The 10,806-nt window shown below is 50.3% G+C and overlaps 1 protein-coding gene across 1 annotated transcript in view; it reads left to right on the plus strand.

The window, feature by feature from the left end:
- The window catches only part of Slc6a1 (solute carrier family 6 member 1), a 36,588-nt gene that overhangs the window by 11,178 nt on the left and 14,604 nt on the right, over positions 1–10,806 (plus strand). The window contains exons 2-5 of the mRNA XM_008854893.1: positions 7,213–7,258; positions 8,741–9,076; positions 9,356–9,487; positions 9,591–9,691. Coding sequence (XP_008853115.1) covers positions 8,839–9,076; positions 9,356–9,487; positions 9,591–9,691 — 471 coding nt within the window. The 5' untranslated portion in view covers positions 7,213–7,258; positions 8,741–8,838. The remainder of the gene's footprint in view (positions 1–7,212; positions 7,259–8,740; positions 9,077–9,355; positions 9,488–9,590; positions 9,692–10,806) is intronic.

Genomic DNA, 10,806 nt, shown 5'->3' on the forward strand with positions numbered 1-10,806 from the left:
CTCTCTCTCTCTCTCTCTCTCTCTCTCTCTCCTCTCCTCTCCTCTCCTCTCCTCTCCCCTCCCTCCTCCTCCGGTGTCTCCTTCTCACCCTCCTGTCCCTTCTCCCTTCCTTCCTCCACACACATCCCTGATGCCTTCCTATCCTCTGTTGGATCCAGGGTACTGTTGCTGGGGTAGGGGTACAGCAGAAGTGGCACCCTTGGAGCTGCAGCTCATGCTTACAGCCATTGAGGGGGTGTGGTCCAGGGCTTTCCTTATAGAAAGAATCAGAGGGCTCCAGCATGAGCTCACTAGGTGAAGAGCGTGCCTACCTGCACAAGAGACCGCATCTGAATGGTGTGCTGAACCTGAGTCGGAGCTGGAACCCTGGCTGGGGACCTGCATTGCCTTGCAGCCCTGCTGCCTGTTATCAGTTCCTCCAAGGAGCCCCAGTGGGAGTGTTTACACCAGGGATATCAGCAGCTGTCACCATCCTGCTTTCTGTTTTGTTTCCTGGGAGCCCCTGTTAAGCACCTGCCCATACAACCCTGCTTCAGAGACATACACGGTCCTTGGGCCTTAAGAGTAGATTGGAAGAGCACACATGTGTACAGCACTGTTTGGGGTACTGCAGGGCACACTAAGTCCTGTCTGTGCAGAACTGGCACCTCCCTCACAGGGGCTGGGAATTGACACCAATCTCTCCTGTGTGCTGGTGTCCTGTGTTCCCAGCAGGGAACCATGCTTAGGGACCTGGACTTAGGAATAGAACTGAGCTGGATGCCCCCCTCCCCTCAGTTGTCACCCTGGATTTGGGACTTTGGAAGATTGCTTTTCTTACCTGAGCCTCAGTTTCTGTCTCCAGGCAATGGGCATATAGTGAGGTAAAAATGGCATTGTTCATGAGACGTACGAAACAGTAAACACTCAGGAAACTTCAGTAGGCTGGGTCTGCATTCTTACCTACAGGATACATGCATCACTCCTCCTGCACACAAGGCCCTGTACAGTTCCTAGCCATGACTGGGAAGAATTTCCACAGTGCTGGTCCATTTGTACCAATCTCCTAGATGGCCTGGGAACTCTGGAAGAAGCTTCAGACTCCAGCTCGAATCTCAGCACTCAGCACACAGCCTTGGACCTAGCTGTTTGGATGCTGGGCAAATTAGACTGAAAATTGCCACAACAAAATGAGGTGTGCCAGCAGACACTGTAGATAATTAGGCATCAGTCAGAACAGGTGCTGGCAGGAGGCCGATAGCGAGAGGGAGACCGAGGATGTGATTACCCAAAGAGGGGATGGGAAGCAAGTCCTCCTCTGCTTGCACACAGAAGGAAAAAAGGCTCAGAGAAGGCAAGGCACTGGCATAAGGCCACACAGCTAGTGAGGTATGGGAAGTGGACTCCCTTCTATGGACTCCAGAGTCTCAAGATACCTGTCCTTCCTCCTCCCAGTTGATTCCCCCATGATTGACAAGGTCATGCCTGCAGTTTTCTGAGAACCAGGGTCTCTAGAAGGTGAGTGCTGCCTCCAGAGACTCTTATTCACACCCAGCCTCAGTTCAATGAGGGATGCTTGCCAGACTTTCAGGTGGTCTTGCAGTGGTTCCAGGACTCCTTTGTAGCTTGTCCAGCACAGCTACAGGGTGAAGGGAGTTTTTTGGAGATAGACTCTGAGGCCCTAGAGTCTGCAGCCTCTCAGGTTCCCTAGATGAGCAACAGGCCGGGCCCTTAGGGGTGTATCCTAGAAGAAGCTGCTTGCTGGGGACTGGCCACACATCAAATGTGGGGTTGGGGCTCTGTAGGCACCCCATTAGAGCCAGCAAAGTAAGGCAGTTAGCCCAGAGACCTCATTCAAATCTTGGCACCCCAGGTCCTGGCAGAGAGACCTTGGCAAGTCACTTCTTTGTCTCTCCATGTCTCCAGGCCTCAGTTTATCCTTTCGTGAAATGGGATTGTTGCTAATAGCTTGACTGCAGTTATTCAGGGCAGCCCCAGTGCCAAAGCCCTCCCTCCTAGCCCCCCAATATCTTCTCTTGCTTTTCCCATTGCTAATGGGAAGTTGGGGAGGTATCCACCACCTCCAGCTGCAGGGAAGGTGGACATGGGCTCTCCTGGGGACTTGACCCTTCAATGGGATTATGAAGCTTCTGGTGGTTGTAAACTTCATGATGTTCTCATACAGGGTGTTGGGGTTCCTTCAGACACTTCTCTACTGTGGCCATGGAGGCACCCCCAAAAATTCAAAAGGAGAAGAACCAGGATGGGCCAGCCTCAGTTTCCTCCTATGTCAGGAGGTCAGGCAATCTCATCTTACAGCAGCCCCAACTCTCTCACCATGGCCCTGCCAACTGTGACAGACTCTGGGGCCAGGGAAGCTAAAGCCTCAGAGAGTTTACCCAGGACACACAGCTTAGAAAGCCAGCAGGCCCAGCTCTGATTCCAAGGGCCTGGGTCAAGTGCTGGGTGACCTGAGGCAGGTTGCTTGACCTCTCTGAGCTTCAGTGCCATAATCTGCAAAATAGGACTATTGGGCATCTAGTTTCAATATATCTCACTCTTCCTGAGCCAGGTGTGGTGCTAGAAACCCAGAGCTGTGTGAGGTGGTGTCTGTTGAGCTCAGAGAAAAGAAGCAACTCACCACAAAGTCCCAGTGGGATGCTGGGCAGAGATGGTATCTAGTATATGCTAGTAAGAACTGGCAGCTGGGCTGCCAATGACCTCTGGGTAGATTGAGATAGCCAAAGGGCTTGCACCAAGATTCAGGGTCTCTTGCTTCAGCTCTTGAATGAGTATGTAGAGAGCTGGGGGTCTGGAAAGATCAGGTCACTCTTAGCACTGTGACCTTGAGTGGGTACCAAACTTCTCTCGGCCTTACATATATATAGTGCTGATGCAAGTGTGTGAGTATGACCTGGAACTAGCCTGGACTAGGAAAGTGGCTTCCTGGGTCCTTACATGTGGGCTGAAGGTCCAAGAATGGGGTCTGGTCTAGAGGTCTGGCTGGACTCACCAGTTGGTCTTACCTGAAACTTCCTTTTTCCACAAACACCTTTGTGATCTCCAGGATTCCACCTTTAGCTTGCCTTCTTCCCTTGGGCTTCCTTCTGCTACTAGCTGGCCCAGGTTTTCATCACAGAGTGCTGTGTGTCTGTTCTTTTTGAGTGGTAGCTGGAGTTCTTTACTGGTACATCCTGCGTGCCTGATTCACTTCTTACCATGTTCCCGAAGCATGAGACCTGCCCAAGCCAAATATCCTCCCTGAGCACCCATAGGGATCAGATCAGAAGCTAGTCCCACCTCCGAGGTCCCTTACATCAAGATCATGCCATCTCATCCCAGTAGATGCTGTTGCTAACAGAACCACACTCTACATTGAAAAGCCCAGCACCACCAGGTCCTCTGAGACTCCTTGACTACAGCCCCAGGCTGGCAGGTCTCAGTTTCCTTCTCTGTCCTGGGAGTGCAGTAGCCCTCAGCTTACAGAGGTGCAATGAAGCCGGGCAGATAAAGTTCCTAGGATGTGCCTGGAACACAGTAGGTGCCCAATATATGCAGCATTTCTCCCGTGAAAGGAGCCACATGGGTCTGGGTACACAGCAGATGTCCCAAGGGCAGGCCTAGCATTTTCTTCTCAATCAGAATAAAATGCATTGTTTCCTCTTGGCACAAAGCCAAACCCAATATTAATTTCTTTCTTGAACCATCACAGTTCCAAATGAAATAAAAGCAAGTGGGGCGATTACAGCTTGCTGCAAGCTGCTGCTGTTCTAGTAATTACTGAGCAAATGGGAGGGTGCAAAACTAAGCAGTAGGCTCAGCCTAGGAGGAGGGGGAGAAGGGAGGGGGCTCAGCCCAGGCCTGTTGCTCCACCTCCCCACTACATGCTGGGACACTGGCACTCCTGACTTTCAGGCCCTGGCCTTTCAGCCTCGGGGCCTCGGCCTGTTCCCTGACCCACGAAGCCACAAGACAGACAGAGACTGTCTCAGGTCTCTTCCCTTCACTCCTCTCCCTCACAGCCTGTCACTGGTCCAGCACTGGACTGCCCACCAGCAAGGCCTGCAGCCCCAGCTCCACTGTGGGGCTCCAGTGCCCTGGCAGCCAAGTGCAAGTCTCCATGCTCCAAGGAGGCTCTCTGGCTCCACTCCTGACCCTCAGAATCCTTTTGCCATAGGCAAAGATTCATAAGTCCAAGTCAGATTGCCTGCACATTTAGGATAAAAAAAATCTGAACTGCTCACCCAGGCCTCTGAGGCCCTGTGTGATATGGCCCCTTTTGCCCCTCTATCTGGATCTGTTTCTTGCTTAGCCTCTTTGGTGTCTTTCAAACACCAGGAGCTCCTTCTGCCTCAGGGACTTTGCACTTGCTTTTTCCCCCGAGTTTGAAATACTGTATCCCAGAGTATCACATTTCTGACTTCTAATTCAAACTGAATTTTGTTCTTCTGGCCAAATAAAAGGAGTCAAAGCCTAATTTTGGCCCGTTTGCTATTGAGGATCTAGGACTTCCAACTCCTCGTTTTCTTGTCCCTACAGTGTATCCTCACTGAGGGATCCAGCAGCCTTCTTTTTGCTTTAGCCCCGTTTTTATCAATGGCTTTAGTCACAGAGTCACACTGAGGGCCATCATTGGGACACCACCTTCCTGCCTCCAATCTCTTTCATTAACTCCATCCCCTGACCCAGGAGCCCCTGAGTGATTCTTCTATAGTGCTTATTAGGTCACTTTATTATCCCTCAACCAGTCCCCACGTGCCTTGCCCAGGGTACAGCACTCCTCTCTTGACTTCTGATAGGGGTGATTGAACTGATTGTAAAGACCTACAGCAAACAGACGGCATGCTTATAGCTGTGCTCCCCATGGGGACTGACAAGATGATGCTTGGGTTTATGAAAGGTTGAAACTCTAAGGGACCAGAGTATCAGGCCCCATCCATGTACAGCACTGGTACATTCCCACAGGGGCATGGCCAGGAGCACTGGGTGGGAATCATTGGTTCAGATGCAAATGGTGAAAGTCATGGTAGTGTCTGAGATTTCTTGAGCCCCAGACATCCAGTGCAAGGGTGACGATGCATACCTGTGTGCATGGCCCTGTTCTCATCCCCCCATTATCTGGATATAGAGCAGAGAGGTGAGGCAACTCAACCTTCAGTAGGCGCTGGAGGAAGCTAAGGTCTGACTTGGCCCTGAGGTGACTCCAGTGCTGGGTAAGTCAAAGAGCCTGCTGCATCCAGAATCTTCCTTGGGCATCAGTTCTCTCACCCTGGCTTCCTTCACTGATGCTCAGACATAGAAATAAAATCACCACACATGGCTATGTGGCTCTAAGCAACCTGCCCTGGTACTCCTGGGCTGGACTTGAGGACTCAAGGACAGCACTTCTGGGGACTCAAGGGGCAGCATGAAGGAATCTTAGAGTGACACATGACCAGGGGCCCGCCTTCGCCCATCACTGCTGCTGTCACAGGCTGGTGGTGGGTACTAACAGTGGCCTGACAGCTTTGGTCCTGGAGACAGAAGGATGTAGGAGGTGGAATGGCCTTGTTGCAACTCCCTGAGCATGGCAGGAGAGACGGTGAGAGAAGGCAGAACTCACTTTTGTAAAATCCCACTCCAGCAACAGTGACACTGATCCATCAATGGGACCAGAGCCCTTATGACCTGACCATCTAACAGATGTCACATTTAAACTGTAGCAGGGTTGTTTTGTGGTATCCTAGTGTGGAGTAGCTGAACTTAAGGCCTGGAAGTACAAGCTAAGATGCCTCCTAGATACCCTCTCCCTCTCAGTGGCCAGCTCTCTCTGTCATGCCCAGGAACCCCCAAGTCACTCTTTCCTTTTGCCAAAATCCCAGAGAAGGAGTCTGAATGGCCAGCCTGGGTTAGGTGGTCAACCCTGGTCTGAGCTGATTAGATCATTTTGAGTAACTATGGCAGCTGGCGCTCACAGGGGTAGATGGTGAGATAGTTGAAGACGTTGCTGTCAGGAGAGAAGGGAGCACACTTGCCCATCCAGTTCCAAGGCTGCTGTCTGCATATCCTGACTCTGGGACAGACCTCACCTGTGGCCTCCAGCTGTCTCCGTCCTGGAAGGTGAAGACTGTCCCTACCGCAGGCCACAGTTCTCCCTGGTGTGGTCAGGCCCAGACAGGATGGAGACAGGCATCCAGGACTAACCCGCCACTGTGGAGGAGCTCAAACTGAGCCGGCTGCCCTGAGGAGGATGGCTATGAAGCCTTCTTGTGGGAGGAGGAGGCAGTGGCATTGGGTAACAGGCTGCATGCAAGGGGCTGGAGGCTGTGCACATGGGGTAACCTGGGCAGAGCCCAGGCCCCAGGCTACCCAGGGATGGGACAGTGCCTGCTGCACATGGCTTTTGCTCATCTCTCATGTGGAAGCCACAGAGCCCCACTTTCCTTCATGTGTTCCAGTTTGTTCTGAGGGTCCCATAAGTTTATTTTGTGTCATTTTATTAAACAACTTCAATAGAACATTCTAGAAAAAATTTAAGCCCAAAGAAGAAAAGAAAAGCCATTCATACATGAATCCCTGTTGAGATGTTTTGGTATATCCTTCCAGGGTGGGGTTTCTTTGTTTTTAATGAACAGATATGGAGGTAGAAATTTCAATGAGATCACCTTTAAAGACTGTTTCCAACTCTGCCTTCTTCACTCTATAAAACACAGGACTCTTCTTCTGTGGAAAAAAGCTGTTTCAAACTCTTCCTTCCTCACTCTGTAAAACACAGGACTCCGACTTTACTCATGTTTTGACATGATCTTCTATAATATTTCTTCAAGTTTGGGTAGAAGATGAAGAAAAATATCAGCTAGAATAAACTTTAATTTTGTTTATTAAAAAAAAGAAAGAAGACAAAATATCAAGCAAGTTCTCTGCGTCCCAGAGGAGCCCTGAGCACTGCCCCCACTACCCCTGACTCTTCTTTTCCCTTTGATAAAATTATGGAACATCTTCCTTAAATTGCCCCTGCCCATCCCCACAGCTGTCCCAACACAGCCCTCCTGCATGTCTCCAGCATCCATGGGCCAGCACCTTGCAGCATAAACTCACTGCTGTCAATCACCCTGGCTGGGGACACTCTGCAGTCACACGCACAGCCTGGGCCCTCCACCCGCGCTGCTTCCTGTGCCTGCTGTCCACTGCTACCCCAGCCCTGCCTGGCCTAGACTGCCCATTCACCTCCCTCCTCTTCTTCATTCCCTGCAGGCTCCAGGGAGCCTTCTGGAACTGACCCACTACAAAGACCCATCAGGTAAGGCGAGCAGCTGGGTATGGTGAATCATACTTAGACCCTTTAGCTGACTTTGCCACAACTTGCCAAGCCAGAGAAGATTGGCCCCATTGAATAGATAGGAAAACTGAGGTTCAGAGTGATTAGGAGTAGTTCTCCCAGGCCTGGGACAATGACTGAGTCAGTAAAGTACTTGGGGTACCAACATGAGTTCAATCCTCAGTACTCAGTCAAAAGCCAGGCATGGGCACATGAGCCTGTAACCCCAGCATAGCAGTGGTGGAGACAAAAGGACTGCTGGAGCTTGCTGGCTGCCTGAATAGCCGAAAAGCCATGAGATCCAGGTTCAAAGAGAAACTGTGTCTTCGGGAAATAAGGCTGAGAGCAGTAGAGTGGCCTGTGTCCAGGCCAGTGAATGACACTAGCTCAAAAAACAAAAACAAAAAACAGCAACATCCTGAATGTCCTTGAGGAACAATACCCAGGATTGATCTCTGGCCTCCACACATATGTGCACACATGTGCACCTGCATTCACATGAGCATGTACACACACAGGTACATAAAAGTAATATTAAGTACTAGTACTTAGCTGGTAAAAGAAAAACTTGAACTGAGGACTGGTCTGAGGCCAGTTTTATGGCCTGTTCTCCATCCCACACTGTCTCTTTAACTGGGGTGTCAGTCGGCCATCTTAGGGTGACCAAGGACAGGCAGAGGCTATGCCAGTCATGGCCCTTCCCTCAGCAAAGGACAGGGTTAGATTGCAAACAGAAATCTTTTTCTTTTCTTTATCCACCCCTCTCCTTTTTCTGACCATCTTGCTGTATAACCCAGGCTGGTCTCAGCTCAAACTCATGATCCTCCCTCCTCAGCCTTTTAAATGCTGGGATTACAGGAGTACACCACCACATCTGGCTTCTCTGACATTTTCTTAAAGACTTGGGGCCTTTAAAAACTGATTGCGTGTTATTGTCTTTGTTTTAAAAGATAGAGTAGGGCACAGAGAGATTGAAACAGCCAACATCACACAGCTTAAAAGTGGTAAGGTGAATGGTGAGCAGAGCTCCTTAACTCTGAGACTCCACTGTGTCCACCACCACCTGCAGCCAGGATACCTCCCTGTTTGACTCCTCCGTGGTTGGCCTTATCATGGCCCTAAGAGGAGGACAAATGTCCTAATTGTGTTCTTGGAGGTAAAGCAAGCATCTTACCATTAAGTTCCTATTTCATTTTGGAAACTTGGTAACCCTGCATCTCTCTTCAGAGCAGGACACATAAGGCAGGTTTGTGACCCAGATCTCAGAATTGGAGCAAGGCTTGGGGCAGCAGGGACCCATCATCCACCCTCTCTGTCTTTCAAACCATGGAGTGGAGCCTGGGGGTAGAAGGAGTTTAAGAGTCTTTTCCTGCTGTTGGGGATTAGTTTGTTACTGTAGTGTTGGGGACAAGGCACCTCCAGGGTCCTCCATATCGTTGTATGTAACCCACCCTGTCCTCCTAGTGTGACCTCCTGCCGTAAAGCTGCTGTCCACGTGGACTGGAGCTGACATCACACACCAACCTGTCAGGACCCCTACAGCCAAGCTCCAGCTCCGAGACATGGCAACTGAGAGCAGCAAGGTGGCTGATGGGCAGATCTCCACTGAGGTCAGCGAGGCCCCTGTGGCCAGCGACAAGCCCAAAACCCTGGTGGTGAAGGTACAGAAGAAGGCTGGGGACCTCCCTGACCGGGACACATGGAAGGGCCGCTTCGACTTCCTCATGTCCTGTGTGGGCTATGCCATTGGCCTGGGCAACGTGTGGCGGTTCCCATACCTCTGTGGGAAAAATGGCGGTGGTAGGTGGCAAGTGGCAACCAGGTCTTGGTATCTTCTAGGGCCATCTTATGGGAGAAGAGAGTCTTTGGGAACAGGCCCCACTTCTTGCCATTTGTCTTTGTATCAAGAGTCCCCAAGGACAGTTGTCCTGGTATCAGATGTTCCTGTCTTAGTTCTGTACAGAGTGGGGTGTGCATTTGAACAGAGGATGCCTTTGGGCTTCCATTTGGCTCTGGGTGCTGCTGGGAGTAAGGGACCGGTGGTGGAAACCTGTGGAGCCATGCATGTGTCTCCCCCAGGGGCCTTCCTGATTCCGTACTTCCTGACGCTCATCTTTGCGGGGGTCCCGCTCTTCCTTCTGGAGTGTTCTCTGGGCCAGTACACCTCCATTGGGGGCCTGGGTGTGTGGAAGCTGGCCCCCATGTTCAAGGGTGAGTGCAGGAGCTGAATGTGTGGAGGGGTCTTCCCTGAGGTTCTTGGAAAGAGTCCACCTCTGAGCAAGAATAATGGGGTCCTCTGTGTGTTCCACCCCAGGCGTGGGTCTCGCAGCAGCCGTGTTATCCTTCTGGCTAAACATCTACTACATCGTCATCATCTCCTGGGCCATCTATTACCTGTACAACTCCTTCACCACAGTAAGTGGCCACAGCTGCCTGGGCTACCTTGAGCTTCAGGGATCCCTTGTCTGCTCACTGGTCCTTGAATGAGGGGCATAGCTTATCTCCCATAGCAACTTCCCTGACTAGGTATTTTGGAAGCTCAAGTCTAACTCTCAAGATACTCCACAGGGGGTCACCATTAGCCAATTTTGTATTGGATGGCATGGATTTGAATCTTGGCTCTACTAGCTACCAGCTGTGCAACTTTAGGAAACAGTATTAACCTCTCTGAGACCTCACTGGTCTCATTTATAAGATGCAGATAAAACTGAAATTCACCCCCATTCCTCTAACAGTGAAAATAAAATTACCATGTGATCCAATAATTCTGTTTCTAGATCCAAAGAACCAAAAGCAGGATCTCAGAGACACTGGTATCGTTGCACACATGTTTACGGCAGCATGTTTCACAAGTCAGTGCTCAGAAACAACCCAGTGTCCCCAAGGACCAATGTGTGACCCAATGTGCACAATGGAATATTACTTGGCCTTAAAGAAGAAGGAAACTCTGAGCCATGTATCATGTGGATAAAACTTAAAGACAATAAGTCCATTACAAAGATCAAATGCTTTGTGATTCCACCTGCATGCAGTCCTTAAAGCAGTCAGATTCAGAGAGACAGAAGGCAGCATGGGGGAACTTGAGGTTGTAGGGAGTTAGTGTGTGGAGGAGACTGGGTTTCTAGAAAGTTTTGCTGCACAACACTGTATGTGCTTCATGCTGCTGAGCTACACACTGAAAAATAATTAAGATGATAAATTAATTGTTTTGATTTATTTTTATTTTACGTGTATGAATGTTTTGCCTGCATGTGTATAAGTGCACCTTGTGTGTGAAATACCCACAGAGGCCAGAAGAGGGCATCAGATCCCCTGGAACTGGAGTTATGGATGGTTGTTAGTCACCATATGGGTACTGGGAAACCGAACTCGGGTTCTCTGCAAGAGCAGCCAGTGCTCTTAACTGTTGAGCCATCTCTCCAGTCCCAAGATGGCAAATGATCTATATTTGACCAGAGAGAGAGAGAGAGAGAGAGAGAGAGAGAGAGAGAGAGAGAGAGAGGAAGAAAAAAAAAACACAGCCCCATAAA

This window comes from Nannospalax galili, unplaced genomic scaffold (assembly GCF_000622305.1).
Source record: "Nannospalax galili isolate Female #2095 unplaced genomic scaffold, S.galili_v1.0 scaffold406, whole genome shotgun sequence".
NCBI lineage: Eukaryota > Metazoa > Chordata > Mammalia > Rodentia > Spalacidae > Nannospalax > Nannospalax galili.